This window comes from Bombus vancouverensis, chromosome 9 (genome assembly GCF_051014615.1).
Source record: "Bombus vancouverensis nearcticus chromosome 9, iyBomVanc1_principal, whole genome shotgun sequence".
Lineage (NCBI taxonomy): Eukaryota > Metazoa > Arthropoda > Insecta > Hymenoptera > Apidae > Bombus > Bombus vancouverensis.
Window position 1 is genome coordinate 12,799,063 of NC_134919.1, and position 20,058 is coordinate 12,819,120.

At 42.0% G+C, this 20,058-nt stretch overlaps 1 protein-coding gene across 1 annotated transcript in view; it reads right to left on the reverse strand.

Annotated features, from left to right (window-relative positions):
- Nlg3 (Neuroligin 3) overlaps positions 1–18,557 on the reverse strand; it is a 223,640-nt gene extending 205,083 nt beyond the window's left edge. Inside the window, exon 1 of the mRNA XM_076621446.1 lies at positions 16,568–18,557. Within this exon, the coding sequence (XP_076477561.1) occupies positions 16,568–16,955 (388 nt within the window). The 5' untranslated portion in view covers positions 16,956–18,557. The remainder of the gene's footprint in view (positions 1–16,567) is intronic.
- Positions 18,558–20,058: the final 1,501 nt, after the last annotated feature.

Sequence of the window (20,058 nt, forward strand, 5' to 3'; positions counted from 1 at the left end):
TCTCGTTAAATTCTTAAAATTTGCAGCAGTATGCGATATCACGGTATAGGACAAATAACAGTGAAATCGTTATTTTCACCCATTTACAAGCTAAACCAGCAGACATTGTATTCGAAGAACAGTCTAAGTTCGTCTAAGAAACAGTATAAGATTCCGCAAAGAAACAAAGACAAACGAGAAAATCACGAAGACGCGCCGCGAAGATATTATAACACGTTGGATCCAGGACACAAGGTTAGACGGACGGACTTTAACATCTAACCATTTGAATGCCAACTGGAACAGTTATGCACGAAGATAATCGATCATCTCGTCTGCACCACAACAAACGACAGCAGGCGAGCCGATGTCGCGAAAAGCGGCCAACGTCGAGGGCGCGAACCGGTTGGTTGACCGTTTATAGATTATCGATTCGACCAGGGTGACGAACAAAAGCCACTTGCCGATGAATAGCTGAAACTTTGCCCGTTAAAATGCTTATTCGTGGTGCCCATCGTGGCAAGGCGCGGACCACGGATAATACGTACCCGAGACGAACGATAAGATCCAATTTCCAACAAGCTGTGAACGCTCAATTAAGATTCCTCAGCGGTTGATCCAAGGGGAATGTCGTAAACGGCGGCGATCGTCGAAGGGATTTAACTACTTGAAACGCTGAACATTTTATTCGAAGCTTTTACTTGGCTTTAGATTGCGTTTCATTCCTACTACAATTTTCGATAAAACATTTAGATAGCGAATTATTAAGCTTGGTTTTAAAAGTTTTAAACTTGGAACTTATTTAAGAAAAGATTCTTCCATCAGAATCCATGCATAGCTGGCTTTCCAGTTATATATAAACTCCCTATCGACCTAGTGAACTATAGGCTACCTTTTCGTTTTTTTCGTCTTCCGGGAGTTTACATTAGCGCGTTATTGCGCGGATATCGCGTAAGGTAGAGTGCCGCTAGATCACAGGAACGAACGAACGAACAAATGATTCTGTCGGTACGACAAGCTGCGGTTGTGCAGCTCGTTGAAAATCGAGGTAACGAGTCGCACACACCGGTCTTTCTCTCTCCCTCCATTCGTCTCCGTACATGCTCTATTCCCCCGCTTCCATTCCGACCTCGTTTCTTGCTGCAACGTTGGCTGCTGTAACGCTTTTGGCTTAGTCGTCGGCCGGAAATGTGCAGACCAGTTCGACCCATCTAAGTATTGCACCGTTGCGCTATTAGAGGCTAGCCCGTATTGGAAGTATTCTGCGCCGCGAGACATGGGAAACTGGGCCATTGTGTACATACAATAATTGTACGTACGTTCTGTTCCTGAGCGATAATTTTTTCCCTTTTTCTTACGAGACTTCTTTTGAAAAGTGTTCACAGCGCTGGATGCAACTCTTAATTGGAAAGTTTCTGCGGAATTGGTATCAATAACGGTTTTCCTCGAAGCTATGAAAAATACGACAGGATATAGATTGGCTGGTAATAACAAAAAGAAAAAAAAACAAGAGATAAAGTATCGAAGAAATGTCCAAATGACTGTAGGATCAATGGTAATTTTTGGATGCAACCCGCAGGTTGTAATTTACCCTGACAAACAATCTGCTGGGAGCAAGGCGCGTCAGCGCAACAGCGAAATTGGTTGAAGTTGAATCTTAATTACTTTGCGACTAAATCGTTTCCCGGGCTGAAAACATGCTCGCAACAATCGGTCAGATTTTCGACCGTTGTCTCTACCTCTGTGACTCGAAATTTCTTCGTCACCACGAAACTACTCCAATTTATTCTTTGAAAATATTATCGTTAAAGCGATCGATCGATTTCCTATATTAATATCCATTTGAGTTTCCATGATAATTCGAAGAAAAGCGGTATACCGACCAGAAGGTGGTGGACAGAGAAGAATAGCAGAAACAGAGTGATATAGGAAAGCAGAGTATTATACGCAATAAAGGGGAAACAAGAGAGCAACGTCAGACACACTTAACGTCGGAACTTTTTGCCAACGGCAGAGCCCATCCTTCTCCTTACTGGCACAGAGACGAGAAGAATGAAAGGGCAAGAAGGGACAGCGATAAATCCACAAGCGGGGTTTTAAAACGTTCGCGGGACGCCTGTAAAACAGACACTGTGGCCCCACAGCGAAACGAAGCTGGACCGGGTAAGAATTATTTCTGCCTCTTGGTTAAATTATTCCATACATCCTTCATCTTCCAAATGGAAACGAGAACCTCCGCAAAACGAATTTTTTACTTTTATTTCCACCAACAAGAGAAAAAATAGCAAGAAATACAACGCTTTATTCCATCGAATTTATATCATTTTCACGAAGAATTAAAGAAAATATCATTCGTATCGATTTACATATTTGGCGATTGTCGCCATGCTTTCGAGGTAGACAACCAAGGAAACCATACTGGTAGTCTAGTATAATTCACATGGAACGGGCGCATAATTGAAAGAATAAAGAGCGTTGTTGGAGTTAACGGATATCAATGGTGGAAATGGCCTGGAGCGAGCGCACGTCCGCGTAACGTCCAACGATCCTTTATGCACGCCAGAATTATCCGGCGGGCTTGATTGAAAAATCAGCGCCGCGAGTCGCTTTTGCGCGAATAATTTCGCATTTGCTCACGCGCTAGCCTGGCTCTTGTCCCTGCGGAGGGCTCTCGAGTACAGCGTTAATTCGCGGAACAATGACCACGTACCGCAAACAAAACAGCTGCCCGCTAATGTATCACGCTCGATTCGCGATGCCGGTACTTTGTAATTCCTGCGTTTGTTTTTCTCTGAACTCCAGCCTGAATAGAGGATTCGATTTACGGCAAATTAACGGCTGTTCATTGTGCGTGGGGATCGCGCGTGCTATCCATAGAGATACGTTGTAGAAATTTATTCAATTCCGCAAGCCCGCCGAATAATTGTTATTTCGATAAAGCGAGATTCCAAAGGAAAAAAGAGCGCCGGTGGTTAAAGTAGAATTTGCACCGTTATGGAAGGGAGTTTATGGGCCGCTCTGCCCTTTGGAAATTTTGCGATGCTCGATTTCGGAGCTCGAATTTCGATGTTGGGGGATGAACTAACAAAGAACGCTGCAGGCTGCGATTACCTACAGAGTTTTCGAACAACTTTCGCAACCTACTGTGAATTTCTGAAATAAATGTAAAATAATGTATGAGACTAATTGACTACAATGAAAGAGAATAATTGATTGAGTGTAACAGATGGATATGATATTAACAAATGTGTGAAGTAAAAGCTTCTTCGGGAATTAGAGTACCGAGTAATGGAACAGCGATGTAATACGGTTGGAAAAATTGTTTGTTTTTCAGAAGTTTAATTAGTTCAGATGATCGATAGCTTGGTTTTAAAACTCGATTCCAATATGAATTTACTTTCGATTGCGCAAAGATTTTGCTCGCGGCTGGGTCACGAGAAAAAAAGCGATTATTTAAATCGATGTTGCTCGATGGCTAAGACAGCGGCAGCAACAACAAAGACAAGCCTTCGGATCTGCCCGAGGCGTCGCGAAAGTGGAAGCTCAGACTCTCTAATCGCCTTTCAAAGTACAGAGATGAAATCTCGATCGATGGATTAAGTGGAATCGACGCCTCAGGCGTTCAGCGGCAAAGAAAAATCGGAAAAGAAGAGGAAGCATTTTTCAACGTGAATGAAATGCGAAATACTCAACGAATTATATTCCCTATTGTCATTCACGAGGCAGTGGCTTCTATTCAGAATAAAAATTCCGCCGATATGAAACCTGACTGTACTTGGCACACTTAGCGAATCGTATTTTCGAAAACATCTTGCGACGAAAGCCTGCAGAATATCGAATGGCTCTTTTTCCTCGAGTTTCAGGCGATGTAGGTTTCATTTTAAACTTTTCCCGAGTTTAAGGATCTTGTTGAAACATTGGAAAGATATCTTGTAACTTTTGATTACTCGCACGCGTAACGATCTTTACGCCGACGAGAAATAATCTTTTGTGATTGAATAATAAAAGTAGGGTCAAAAATAGCCAAAGGGAAATTGCTAGGTAAACCAAAAACAATTGAAAATGAGATGGCGTCACCATGGGCTAGTTACGAAAGCCCCGGCAGCTACTTAACGTTACAGCTACTCTCAGCTTAGCGTTGCGCTGCAAGCAAAATAGCTTTTTGCCAAGTTTCCTTACGAGACTCATAGTGGCGTGGTTGGGATACGTCCAGCTTGCTACGATCATCGCTGCGCGCTTCGTTGAACATTAAACACACGACGCAATCCTGTGGAGTTCCTTCGGCAATTTGGGTTAAATAATGTAACAAAATTGGTAAACTTGATTACTGGAACTCAGCGCGTAGATGGATCCCTGATGTTATGTTAATAAATAACGACGCATTGAGAAATAGAAAGAAAAACTGTTACAAAGAGACATGGTTAGTTTCTTTTATCTCTTGGTACTTCTTTTATCTATATAGCGATAAAAACAAAGAAAGAAATTGGAAAAAGAATCTCGCAATTTCTTTTCTATTTCACGATTGCCCCCGAGAGGAAAACCTCTGCAATTTCCTCGGTCAAATCGAAAATTCGATGAACAATTTCCACAAGACTTTTTTATTGTTCTTTGACCGAATGTTAGTGAAGCGTAACAAAGAGAAATCATCTTCCGGTGGACTTTCAGTTAGCAATTAAGAGAAATTACAAGCTGATAAACAGGGTAAGTGGTAATAAAGTAGTTTTCACAAGAATTCCGCATCTTGGGACGGTGGTCACGTCCCTTCGGTGAGTCCGTGGGTAAAGGACGAGTCCGAATGCGGTGCAACGGGTTACACTAGTCCCGAGAGATCGGGCATTAAGTAGCTATGGCTAGCAGGCGAACGAACTACGGCCTTGTCGCCTTGTTTCCCCATCTCCCAACGGGCCCATGCAAGATTAATCGGTGGTCGTTTAAGCTAATTCGTGGCTGACCAGCCGGCAGTTTTTTCGTTTATTTCAACTTGCTTTGGGCGACACCTAACGGAATGTAGAATTTATCGCTAACAGCGATATTTACCAGCAAATTATGTAATCTGAAGGAAAATAGGCATTTCCGTTGTAAGAATCGTAATGAAATTTCGCGTGAGTTCGATTCGAGAACAGAGTGAATCATGCCGATTACAGGAAGTATCGATCTTCACCGAGCGTCCTTCCAAGGCGACGAACGGTGGTGCAGTAATAAGAGACGATAATAGTCATTGTTATTTCATTAGAGGAGAGAGTAACGAGTACGGCAGGCGGATTTTATTGTCTTCCTTTTAAGCCACGGCACGTTTTACGAGATTAACGAGAAAGAGCATCGTCGCCGGCAGTAACCGAGCTATTGTTGAATCACGCCGCAGCCCTTACAGCTTAGAGCATCGCTATGCCCTCACGCGTACCGCCAATTATTGCGTCGTTAAACCCTTTGTTAACGATTCGAACCTCTCTCGTCCTTCGATCGCTTGTTCCATCGGAATTTTGTGCAGTTTTCGATCCATTACTATACAATTAGTGACGCAAAATCATTCTCGATTTTAAGATAATCTTAATAGTAATATAGAATTTAAATCGCTTGCAATTTATTCACTTTCGTAAAGTAGCGTAGCGAGTTGTGACGACCGCCGTGGACAATGTCAAAGCCAATGCGTATTGCGGTAAAAAATTGATTAAATATCGTAGGAAAATTCTCAAATCTTGAACATCAGAAAATATAAAATATTTCCACACGATTGTACGTTATTTACGACTCACACCGAACGAAGGGACAATCCTGGTATCGTTCGTAGTGCCTGGTTCACGCAACGAGTTCTCTACAGCCACAAGACTCGTAAAACCGACGAACGTGCTGGTGTAGAAAGCGCGACACGGTCGGGAAACGCGTTAATCGCAACAGTCGAGATCAAGACTTCCCCGGAGGAAACGTTTCGGTACGCGATTTAACGCCGCCGCAATTATTTTCGTCGTGGTCGCGGTAAGCCTGCGTATAAACCAACAGCTGCGGCGTTCGCTGGGGATCAAGGCCGAAACAGAGGGGAAAACTGGATAGAAAACGGCGAGAATGGACAAAGACAGGAACGGGAAGCGGCCGAGGCGGCGGAAGGAGAAAGAAGGCCCGTGCAAAGAATTCCTTCGCGACCTTTTTTCACAGCGTCCACCATTTCCGGCTTGTCCCGCGGCGATTTCATTCGACCATTCGCCGGTCTACCTGGCCCGCTGGAAAGTCTTTTTTAATGACTGTTCCCGGCTCGAGAGAACTCCTAAGACTCGAAGCGAGTAGGAACCATTACGGTCAGGAATATAATCTTTTTTCCTGCAAATTTTCTCCGTTCGCGCGCTACGCTACCCTGGTCGACGCCTTATGCCCTCCTTCTTCCACCCCTTTCCACGCGACCTAGCCGTAATTCAAAAAGTTTGGTCGGATTAAAAATGTGACCAAACTCGAGCGGCACTCCAGGTCTTTGTCTCTTCCTTCCCCAGTGCTTTTCATACAGAGTGACACAAAAGTAATGCAACCCTAAGTTTCAAAGATAAAAAGAGAAAGTATAATATAAAGAACGGTAGAAAAATTTTGTGGAGCGCAGTGTTCCTTTAACGCTTGAAGTAAACTATGTCGCAGGTCAAACATTTTATTACCCTTGGCTGAAAAACAAGCGATAGAAACAAATTTGACTAGAGAAACGCGCGCGTCAACGATTCACCAGAATCTAACTTTCCAGTGGGATAAGAATTCCTTTTCGGGTACGCATAACCGGCTGGGAAAGGAAGAGAACGGCCGGAACGACGTAATAAATCGTCGAGTGGTTGCTCTGAAGAAGAGCTCCTAGCAAGGAGATTGCGCGCCCGAGGCGTGCAGATATCGCGATGAGCTTCGTGTAATCATAAAACTCGTCGAAGGCGACGCGCGCGCTGTTACGTGCTGCGATACGTTGTAAAGGACGCTTCGTTAACGAAGAACGACGAAGAGATTAAAGTCAACGAAGGGAAATGGTACACGCTTTGAAAAAGCAAAGTAGCTTAATCTGTGTATATCTGTGTATATTATAATGTGTTGAAGTAATTATTTCAAGAAAAACTCCACACCTTTTCTTTTGTATATCCGTGACCTGGAGACCGCTGTTACGAAGAGAATAGAATTTAGTGAAAAGAATCCAAAATAAGAAGAGGCCCATATTATTGTGCCCTTGAATATAATTTTTGTTTTGGATTACAAGATCTAGAAACAAAAGAGCTATAAGTATATTTCTATTGCTGTTTCTTGTAGCTTTCAGCTAGAGCTACACACCAAGGTTAACTTTTTGGTAATGTCCTTTGTTATAAATATATGAACGTGCTCTCTATCGTTCTTCCTATTGTATTCTAACACTGAAAGAGTGAGGATCTGGATTAGCATACACTACATCTATACTTATACTTATTTCAATATATTTTTTTTATTACAAATTCATCCACTCGTTCCGCCATCAGTCAACCACAACATAATGCAAGGATAGAAGGTCGTTCTATATCGTGGTTGTATTTTTTAAACTTTTTCTTTCTCAAATTTATATAATTTGAGATATTTAGAATGCAATTATTTGAAGATTTCTATTTCGATAACGGAACGACTCGTGACGACGTATCGCGTCTCTTACACGCAAGCAATAACCATTCATCGACTGTTATAAAATCAATAAGCTGGCATCGTTGGTCGCGTGTTTAGCCTTTATCCTATTTAAAAATGTTGTTACATGTGACAGCTCGACGAAGCCTGAACTTTCAAGGCTATTATACGATCGGTTATATTATAACAGATACGGCAAGCTTGACATTTAAGTTCTTCAACTTGAATAATTGCTGTGGCTTGCTGAATCAATTATGCTGTTGAAGAATATATTTAACTATTGTTACGCGTGGAAAATCACGAATAGATATTTTGCTCCTTTCTCGAAGAAGCACCAAAACTTCGCAAGCTGGATTAGTGGCGGTTAAGTCGCGGAAATTAACTGCTATTAGTAACGGAGGACGGGAAACTGAACGATTCCGCAAGAACTTTAGAATGTATAGTTCTTGGGCCAAGAATGCCAGCCAGCTATAAATTTCGATCTGATATTAATTCTCAGGAAGAAGACTTTTGGAGCGTCGTTTATTTGAGGTAACCTCTATGTAGAATATAGTAAATGTGGTTGAAGAAAGCAAACAGAAATGGTGGTGACACATATAGTTGAACAGATAACACATTTCATTCTCTTCCTTACGAGAATTACGAACAAAGAGAAAGAAACGTAGCTCAAATGAAAATTTTGATCGAACACTCGTACCAATTTTAGCTACGCAGCAAACGCATCGAAATACGTGATTCACCCTCAAACCATCGATAAATCAGTTTTCGAGTGGAGTAACGTGAGCAATCCTTGCGTCAACCCGTTAATCTTTCGGTAGTGATAAATCATCGTGCACCTCCACGCTGCTTACGATCAATTTCTGGCGACGCTCAAGTTGCGCTTATTATTTTCCAGTTAGCTCGTGTAACGTGCCCCAGAAACGACAACAACTTCTTCGTCATGATCAAGCCGCCACTTTCACGTAAGCCGGTCCTTCTGCAATATCAGACTCTTGTAGGTCGCGTAATCCCTTTAGTATGCGCGCCGTTTCATGTTGTCGACGCGATAAGTATACTCTCATAGTTTGGCTCTTTTAATACGTGTATACACGTTTCATTTATCGCGAACAAGTTTTCTAAGGTATATCAATATCACCGATTTATTCTAGTAACCCAGAAAGTATAAAAACGAAGGAAAAAGTAATCGGTTAATTAGATCCATAAAATTTTGCCGAGGATTCGCAAGTTCAGCAAGACCAATACCTCGTAAAACACGATTCTCTCTGAAATATATAAAAAAATGTAGAACGCGAGAGGAAAGGCTAATCGAGCTTAATAGTTCGTGCCACGAAACCGTATATTCTTTAGAAAGATAAGTTCAGAGGTTTGACGTGTAAGCTGACTTCTAAAGCACTTTGGTGGTGGAAAGACAACAACGTCGACGTCTCGGAATACCTTAATCTGTCGATAATTCCGTGTCAAACCGAATATCGCTAGCTAAAGAAGTTTGTCTAGCAGCGACACGTCCACTCTTTTCTCTCGCGGATTTACGAGGTTGAAACCTTCGGGCGCATTATTCCTCGGGTTTTTTGCGTTGATTGTGATTAATGGTCGATCGAATTCTTTTGGAAAGAGAATGCTTCTCGCCTGCATCTTATACATATAATCAGATTATTTCTGCACCTTAATAAATTATAATAGAAAAAGCACTCTGGAAACTATCGATTTTCGGTTTTGCATCGCACACCCTTTAAACAACTTCCTTAAATAAACGAATCGTGCGCATTTGAAAAGTAGGCTAGCTGTTCCTGCCATTTGCCGGTTCGCGCAGTTAGGTGTTCGACCAATTTAAATATTTATCTGTCCGATACTCTTTTCACGCTTTCAGCTACGACCGGTTCTCCTAGTGAAATCCATTACAGACTATTCACCTCCAATTCTGCAGCTGACAGCTCCATCAAGCCTCGTTGGATGATTGGCCCATGGAGAGTCTTGCTCGGCAAGAGAAGCATCTCGACTGGAATTCACACGATTTACAATGCCTTTCAATTATTCCTTAGATACACATGCCTGTAACTCTATAATTGACATTTTCTTGTATAGTTCGTTGTTTCCAAAAAATTATTTATTGCACCGACATAATGTCTTTTCTTATCCATCATGTTTTTTACCGTAGTTTTGCATTCCTATAGCTCGGCTTAACAAAATATATTCCTGAATCACAATGCCAGTAATACAAGAAATCAAGGCGAGAGTTTATCGCGAAACGTCACCGGTTAATATCATAATGGGTGGTCGAGGAATTAGGCAACGTACCTAGGAAGACTCTCGGCTGCAGACGATAATAACTTCCTGAATTTTCCGCCCATTGTCGGGAAATGTTGCAACTTGTTCGATAACTATTCCGGCTTTTGCAGTAAACGCGACCCAACCTCTTTAACAGCGTCTCTTGCAATCTCAAGTTTCGTTACACAATACAAACGAGAACTGCTTTTGATATCAGAACGAAAAATTATCTATCATCGGACGTTTTAATTCTTTTTTTGATAATTGGCAAAATTATTGACGGTGTAATAGGCTATTGATCGCCAGGCGTGGAGGATTAAATAAAGTATGATGCTTCCAAGGAACGTATAAACGGGAATCTTTCGCTATTTCACGTTCAGGTGAGATATAACGCTGACAAGAAACGAAATGTGGGCGGAGGGCGAAACGTTCGCTGCATTGGCATCCATAAATCATCATGCTGGCATGTTTAATGCATGTTTTTCAATTGTTTCAGAGGTCACGTATTCGCGCGGCTATTCCTTCGACGCGATCGATTTACGGTTGCCACTGTATTGTTCGAATTGCGGACATCGTTATCGGGTTTGATGCTTTTCCGGTATCCTTTTGATCTGCGTACGAGGAAGCACGTGAGCTTCCAAAAAATGCTGCACAGGTCGAATGAAATTTATGATACTGCGATGAACGGTGAATGTTCTCCAGTATTTCATAATCTAGAAGACTGGTCATCGATCATCCATCAAGAGTTCTCTTGTGTTTGTCATTTGAAACCGAGTTAAAAGCGTTTGATATTCATGATTAAAATGCAAAAATATATGTTAATCTCACGTTAAAATCTGCTAACATAAGAAAAGTTTATCTTCTACATTTTCCTACTATTTTTCTTTCGTATTTGTACTCGACAGGGGAAATATGAGAAATTATTCCGCGAATATAACGAAACTTTAGGACGTTTCATATTTTGCAAGTGAAGTTTTCTCCGCGTACCATGCACATTCGTTAACTGTGTCTGACCAGCATCGATCCAATTCTATTTACAGCGCTCGGCATTTTAATATTGTATCGCTTCGTCGCATTAATCTCTGTTTTATTTATTTAGACGTTATCGAGCAAGTTTTGTAAGATAAATTCATTCATGATGAAAATACTCATAACTCATCCTGATCTTTTTAAAATGTTAGCCTTAACTTATACAATATTTCTCCCTTTTCAATCGTAGTAACGTACAAACTTCAACTGAAATATTAATTTTCATTGCCGAAATTCCGGCACCCTGATAAGAAGCACTACGGTTGGCTGCTTTCTTTAAATTTTCCAGCCACATTGGCGAAAACAGGAGACAAAAATTCCGCGAAGTTTACCCTCGGCAAATCTATTATCCGGATGATCCGATATATAGCGACGCGCAACAGGATTCCCGCCTAGCCCCAACACTTTGCCCAGCAACGTCAAAAGGAGCAACGTTATTCCTTTGGAACGAGTTCTCCCCGTCGAAATTGAAAAGTCCCACCACAACTTCGACTCGCGGAGGCACATGTTTTCTTTGCCTCTCTTGCTTCGATGTTATTCCCTGAATTCCATCCGATCGTGATCCCTAAAATACCGTTACGTTTCCTCTCTATTTCTGACCGCGAGACGAACACCGGAAACGTGCTATCACATCTTCAGGGTGAGCAAGAAGAAAAGGATATGACAGATAATATTTTCGCAAAGCTTTTTAGTCGTAAAACAGATGCCATAAATCGTTCCATTGCCTACCATAAATACCACAATATACTACACACGGCATATCAAAATATATAGAAAGACAAGCTTCGTGCTTACAATTCCTAAGGAATCAAAGAGTAAGACCTCAATTACTGCTTTTTGGATAATGCAGTTTACGTTGAAATTACATTCTAGAAATATTTTTTCATAAAGGCAACCACACGCTCCCTAGATCCTAACCTTTCCAACCTGCCAAGCATTTACGCGATGCAGGCTGAAGTGGACCTATTTTTCTTAGGTCAGCACAACGCGTGGCGTGCAACCGGCGTGTAACGTGCCAAAAAATGCAAAGCTCAACGACGCTACGCGGTTAGAGCGCAAAGTGGTAAGACGTCGTCTGCCTCTGTTAGTGTCGTTTCTCTCTTTGTTCCTCTAATTTCCTACACTGGCAGATAAATGAAGGCTGAATTAGTGCTCTGCTAAATAGTAGCGTTGGTTCGTGTACCTTCAAAAGCCGCACGCGTACAAGAGTCAGCGCTTTAATTAAATTTCATAATTAGTTGTGGCGTGTAAGATCGTTTACGAGGTTGACCACGCCTTCATCTTTACACTCATCAGCCGTCATGCACCTCGATGATTGCATCTATAAAATCCGCATGCCGACCAATTTTATCATTCGATTACCGAGACTCGTAGTTCTTTCTAACCAAAGGATATCGTATGAATTATGATCGACCAGTCTACTTGACGATGCCAAAAATTATATACTCGATTACACAGTATTCAATTAAATCTTTCTTACTAACTTAAAGAATCTTTCCTATATTTAAATTCCAATACACCAAAGTATTCTGTATTTCGAAGGATTTATACAATTCTTTATTATACATGACCAAAGAATCGATTGAACAGCTGTAGAATCCTTAGCAAGAATCGAGCAATCGTTTCCCCGGCGAACGCCAGAAGGAAACGCGAAACGTTGCTGTGAATTAGCATAACAAGATTCTACGGTGTACGTAATGCGGCAACGCCACGGACTTGCCACAGATTTGCATGGTCCATTTAAATACAATTTCTCTTCCTCGATCAAGAAATTACGTGAATACGCGAGCGCAACCTTCCCCTTTGGATGTGTTGCGCGCCGCAACGTCGAGGCGGATTAAAGGGGCTTGCATTAAAGCCGCCTTCCAAAGAAAAACTCAACGATTCTCCATCGTTCCCTCCGCTTTACGTGCCCTCTCTCTTTCTCCCTTGTCTTGTATCTCGCGTGCCATGCTAATTAATTCTGCTTGTATATTAATCGTACTATCTGGACTATCGCGCAACATCCTGTTGCCTTTCCCCTCCCCCTGCCGTGAACATGACGGACATTAGGTTAGTCAACCCTATATCCCTTTCTGTTTTCATAACAGAACCAATTTACATAAGATTAAAAATTGATCGAGCAGCCTTTCGTCACAAGAAGAGATTTTAATTAACAACGGAATTAACCTTGTCGCGATTATCTGTTGTCGCAAGATTGAGTCATATCGAAGGAAAACTTTAAGTATTTCTATTGAATAATAGTTAGAAATTGCATTAAATTTTTTAAAACGTGTTATAGGAGATAACGAAGCGTTGTACGCAAACTCTGAACTAGTGAACGAAATTATACAAATAAAAATTATAGCTCTGATAACGTATAAATGTGGCCGTACATTTTTAAGTAGTATAGGACCGTGTATACTCAGACGCCCTATTCAAAAGCTCTTCCAACAATTTCACACGCAATTACGTATCTCTCGTTGGAAAATTGCATTCTGCCTCGCCGACTATATTGATTACCGAATCTCTGAGGCTTCTTGGAATCAAAGAAAAAGAGCCAACGGATCCCTGAAATTTCCGGTGGCCAGTGTTGTTCATAGTGAAAAGTAAACGGCGCTGTTTCCCTGGTAAGGAATCCAACGTCAGGATGGCAAAGGCACTTCGCTGTGAAAGGTTCGCGTCGTTTTTCACTCCAGTAGCCGGTAAGCGATAAGCGAAGCTGGGAGAAACGCCGTGGAAGATAGAAACCGCCTGGCGAATCCTACGAAACAAATGCCCGGAACGTGTTGGCTTCCACGTGTGTATATATACATAGATACACACCGGACCAGCGCGTTTTCGGCCAGTTGAAGCGATCTGCAAACACGTATCGTACCGAGGATTACGTGTAAGTATCGTGAACGGTAAAAATAAGCGGGTAGGAGCGGAATTGAACAGAATAGTTTCGGCATGGCGCAACCTCGACGGGCCAGCGTTTGCGCATTGGCGCGCGCGCGCCCTCGTGAATCGACTAACCGGCGAGATTGTCGGTCCACCATTTCAACGGAGATGCAAATGCACTCCTACATTTGTTTTTCAACGAGTTCGGAGACGCTTAGCTAGCGATTTACAGAAGGTACCGAGGCGAAGAATAGATGGATGCTGGGAATAAAACTGACCGTACCTACTGGATTTTATAATAGTCGATATACGTAGTTTGTTCTAGGTTGCTTTTAATTAAGAACTTCGTATAAAAGCTATGAAATAAACTGAAATTGACAGAGGACACGAGCTGTGCCGAAAATTGAAAAGAAACTTGCGTTATTGAATTTTGAAGATATGGAAAATTGTGTTAGTTACGTATTGAGATGAAAACTGATAACTGTACACGTAATAATTCTGTAACAATTCGGTGTATTAACAATCGAGTTATTGGTGAAATACAAAAAATCAGTGGCATGAGGGTTTCGAGCACGAGCAAGATAAGGGGATGAATTGCAATGATGGAGGGGGGGGGTAGGGTGATCAGGTGAATTCCACGGTTGCAAAACGATTTATGAGAAGCGAACACCCGGCTGTAAAATAACACTTCCCATTCAAATCGGCAAATTAATGGTCGTTTTCATGGATTCTTTGTTTGCACTGGCCAGACAATGGCTCGCTGCAGGGTTATTATTCTGAAATACTACTATTATATTCAACCGAGTTGAAGCAGAACCCCTGGAACGTACGCGGCCAGCTCTCGTTGATAACTTTTTCCCCATGAACACCACGGGAGCTGAATTAGAAACAGAAGATTTGCTCGCGGATTATTCGACTGATCCTTTTCTAATAACATATCGTTGCGTTATTTTAATGAAATACTTTTAAATGCGAATAATCGAAAAGTTGACACGATATTTCAATATTCCAGAGGTTATAAATGAAATTTCAGACATTTGATTGACGCGTAACCTGTTACTTTTACCGTTTCATTTATCGATTAACTGGTAAAAGTTCAAACTCCTAGAAGCTTAAAAAGTTTATCAGAAATGTCGGAGACTCAACTCTATTCCAGTATTAATTTATTCTTTGTCTCTGTCGCTTCGAGATTTATTTCCGGTTACATTTTTCCCCGAATAAGCATCGTAGAACCAAATGAAAAAGTTAAAGGTAGAAGTGACTGATTGATTATCTCTGATATAATAGTACATCGCAATGATATTCGTTTACGTGCATCAAAAAAACGCATATTCATTTCCTAATCGAACACTAATATCCTCGCGAAGGCAAAGAAACTTTTCCCGCTTTTCGTGTTTCTCTTTTTATCCTATCCTGTCTTTTCTGTATCGAAATTAATCCATGTCACTCACCTAGACGCATGAAAATCCTTTGACAACGACAGGGCATCGATGAAAGGCCGTTGAAGAATCGGCGCATATTTCTGCCGTTCGAAAAGGTCCCGTCGCAGTCGTCGAGCACAAAGAGCCGTGCCGTTAGAAATGAAAACGCGAAAAATGGGAGAAAAAGGACGCGCAAATCTGAACATGCCTAGACTAGTCCCCGATTTTTCCATAATAACGATCTACAGACACAACCAGAATTTCAAATATTGCGAACAAAATGTTCAAAGCGAATTATTCTGGTAGAAAATTATACCGTTGGATGCTCGAGCGACCGTCCGAAATCACTCGTAAAAAAGGAGCTAGGGAACTGTTCTCAAATGAATTTCTGCGGAAGGTAAATATATGAATCATACATTCATTCTATTTCCATTCATTTTATTCGGAGTTCCGTGCGTGTCTCGATGAAGTGGTAAAGGCATACACCTGCGCGGCACAAAGAAATCTGTAAACCCTAACCGGAAGCGGACATGGATACTCGAAGGAAGGATACTTCGATCCATCGTGAACCAATGAAAGATGTCTCGATTAGATTGACGAGAAAATCGCGAAATTTTGGATAGTAGCAGATCCGAAGGATGATAAACCAAGCAAAATATTTTCTTCAAAGAAATATCTTTGATACAAGCTAACTCTTTCATCGCGCTACATATTTGGCTGTGCTTAAGATATCTGTAGCGCGACAATATATCTTGAAAGTAGAGCATGCCGAGACTCAAAAGTCATATTCTTTTAGGAAAAGATTTGTTGGTTGTATATATTTTATACTATACTTTATAATGAACAATTCAGAAATGGACATAACGGTAACTTCATATTATAATATTTACAATATACTTCACGTTACTTTTATTTGAAAACGGCTAAAAGAGGGTTATGTTTCACACAACATGCTAGTTTTTTCACAAGATTGTAATTTTTTCTGTAATTCATCAAAAAGTCATTTTCGCAGCGGCTTACTATAGGAATTACGTGTTAAAAATCCCAACTTTGAAGATGAATATATCTACTTCGATAATGATAGACTCTCCAAAAATTGAATCACATATAGATAATATACTAAATGACGTATCTTCAATATCTCAAAGAAAGTGTAAGAAAATTAATTTATGCTACAACTGCCTTAACTAATATACGAGCTAAGGTATGCTCAAAATACATTCTTTCGTATTATGCGACTTAATGTACAATAGTACCGCAGGAAGTAAATGTAATAACAAACAAATTCAATTAACTTTACCTGAATTATAAGCAAATTATAAATATAGAGTACACGAACGGCCACAAAAGTATTAATAACAGATCTCGTACCGATATTCAAAGTGACTTGAAAGACTTGTGTATCTTACCTTGAACCGGTGCGTAAATGTTTAGGTACAGGCAATCCTCGCTCTGGTTCTTTAGGTAGGGCAGCAGCCTTCTCAAGTACTCGACTCTACCCTTCGGCATTTTGTCGGTAAGCTCGGGCAGCCGTTGCGGGCAAACAGGCCCGAATTTATCGGCCACCTTAACGCCGTGCCAAAGCGCACTGCTGACAGGGGGCATAAAACGCAACGAGCCGATCGGCGGCGACGCGTACGGAACGCCACGGTACACCTCGACGCCCTCGAGGTGCCGATCGAGGGTCACGATAACGCCCGATAGTTCCCCATACTTTGTCCTGACGATCCTCGAGCTGAGCTCGGCGCTGGCGGTCGCCAGGATTAGGCCGAGCAGCGCCAGGATCGACGACGTCATCTTCGTTCGCGCCCTTGAAACCCCGTCTCCACGCCTGCTCCCTTTCGCGATCACTCGAGCTCGACCAACGATTTCATTTCCCCCTAGAACTTCTACCCGCCCCCGGAGGCTGGAACGCGCGCGATCGTGCCCACCTCGTCGCCACGAGGACCAGGTGCGCGTCCAGGATGCATCAGTAGGCGATCGGCGTCGAAACGAATTCCACAATGTTCGAAACGTACAACCCAAAGGGTTCGTTTATTCTTTACGACGTTTAATTGCTCCTCGAAGTACATTCACCTCATTCTTAGGCTTTCAGAGTTACCATTAGATGTTATTATCACTGGAAGATGAACGAGTTTGTCAATTCAAACCGAGTCTCTTTTCACGTTCAACGTTGTTTGTCTATCCTTCTGGGAAAACCTGCTGACGACCTTTCATGAGCAGTCAACACACGACCAAAGACATCCCCGAGTCAGCGTTATGAAAGGTAAATACGGCGAGTTCGCGCAGCACACTTTTTTTTCGTCTATTATGCCTGACACGATTTTTTCGATGGTATCTCGAAAATGGTGTCCTAATTGCGTCGACACGACAACACAACTGGATTAAACTTCGAGAAGGGTAGTTCGTCGTTTCAGAGCAATGGCCCAGATCATTTTAAAAATATCGTGAGTGTTACAAAAAGACGATCTCGTTCTTGATAGCATGCTTGATATGGCGGTACAAATAAAAAGCGCTCGCCCTAATGATGCCCAAGAGAAAGCCACGGCTCCGATGTTTACCGGTTCGCTTCATTCTTATGACCTAGCTCGCCAGAGCGAATAGAGGAAGCAAGGCACCGGATGCCGTCGAATTACGTCCACCGTTTTACTGCTCTTCTCTATTCTCTTTCTCTTTCCTTTCCTTTGGACGGACTGCAGCTTCTCAAATTTTCTTCTTCCGCTTTTACGCGGACATCCCCTCTCTGTTTCTCGTATATATTTGTCTTTCACGGAATTGTGCAAAAAGCATTTGGCTATAACTTGGTACAGAATAAAACGTTATTGTTCTAGAAGATCACTATCTAATATGGACATTTCATAATCCGAGCAGCTTCAGTGAACCACCATCCAAAGACACGAACTTCGATCGATCACTAACGGTTGACGAAAATTTCACACCGAATCACTGTCAAACGACGTGTCGTTCCATTGCGTCCTAACCAACAAACTGCCTCGTTCAGACAACTTGCGTCTACATGCACTGTTCACCCCTGCGATCACCTGGTTCACGTCCCTCTTACGTCGTACTGGACCAGTTCAGAGGCATTTATTTAGTGGTAACAGATCGCGTCCCTTGTTTTTAACGAGCAACGATAGATAATGTAAATCGTACGAATGCACGCAGTCCCTTCGATTCGGCCGGAATTTGCCTCGGAATGACACACGCGACGACACTGGACCGAGAACACTCTCTTCACGCACTTCACACTTCCTGGAGTCATGTGGTGATTCCTTCGTCACGTGGTGGCCGCGTAACGCGATCCAATCCACAGATAGATCGCGAGGATCATGCATTAGAAGGAAAAGGACGCGAGACGCGGACGCGAACTCCGCTGGACCAGAGGAGCCGATCTTTCCGTTACTTGATCCTCGGACAGACTGGCGTCAGGCGATGTTGCTCGCACGAAGCTGCGCATGCCCCGCGCATACGCTGCCCACACCGCTCGCGACATGGGCGGAAGTCCGCGGACACGTCGATATAGCAGATGACATTGATATCGACTTGAGAAATTTGGTTCGTGTCTCAATTTCGCGAGTATGAATTTTGGTACTTTCACAACAAACCGACTTAACCTATCGCGTCCGCTCAAGTTATGATCAAATCGCCGTGTGTACAAAACGTGACACAATTACGATTACCCAGATAGTTTCTGTTCCAATATCGTGATGAAGTGGTTGCAGAAACGAAATAACATAACACTAACGTAAGTAAGCTTATTTTTGCATTAATGTCATCGAAAAAATGATAATGGATTTGATAGAAATACATAACAATGGAGGTTATAACGTCGGTTTTGCCTACGTCATCAAGTAAGATTAAACAAACAGACGTTACAATCATTTTCGCGTTGAAGTATGCTTTTGATAAGCCGAACCAGAATAACTGAATCCATCTAAAAGCTTGTACGTTACTGGTATAATCTGTGCGCTATCGTTGATCATATTGCAAACAGGATTGTGTAGTGCCCTATGAGCCCAATTCACCACTCTATTCCTTCCCTGATGAAAGCAATTTCTTGCCTGATATTTTACTGCCACAATTTTCTTTACGCTTTCTTTTTATGTTTACGGTAGGCTAGTCGTGTCCTTCGGTTTCCTCACTTTCGTGTCAAATTGTCGAATATCGTGCGGTTCGAAACGAAAGAAAGATCGATTGCCATGCAGTTAGGTAGACGTTTAATGCAACGGAACAATGGCTATCTCCCGTTAACGAGGTAACGTCGAACGTGTATCGACAACAGGCCGCTTTAGTGCTTTCAATCTCTCTGTCTATGCCTAATAATAGATCCACGCACATATATTCCCAAAATGCAGCATTCGATATCGGTGCTGCGAGACAGTATGAATTTCGATCAAAATTTTGTAGCTTTTGTAGTCGAACTGCGTAGCTATTTCTAAGCTTAAAGCCAAAAACTTTATCGACAGCGAAGTATCGGAAGGGGAGAAAATGTTTGGAGCAATTTTGATCGTATAACTTGAAAGTTTATGTTTATTTTTATCGTTTCATCTTCAGTTACTTTATCGTATCAAACATTTGCGAGTAAGGTTCTGGAGTCCATTCTCGAAGAGGGTCCATATCAAAAAGTTGATCGTACACGTGTATGTACACGGATTCCTGTAAATCACGCTCTTACGCGGATCATCTCGAACGAGGGGAGAAAAAAGGAAGCTGTATGCACGGAACGAAATTGGAATATCAGCTAACCACCTCGGCACGGGGGAAACTTTTTAACGAGAATTTCAGAGAAGAATGACTAAAAGCGCGGTCGGTTTCTTCGTAAAGTTTTGCGATGTACAACACCGCCTCGTCTTTATAGTTCAGTCTGCGTAGCTATACTCGTTAACAAACTTCGATGCAT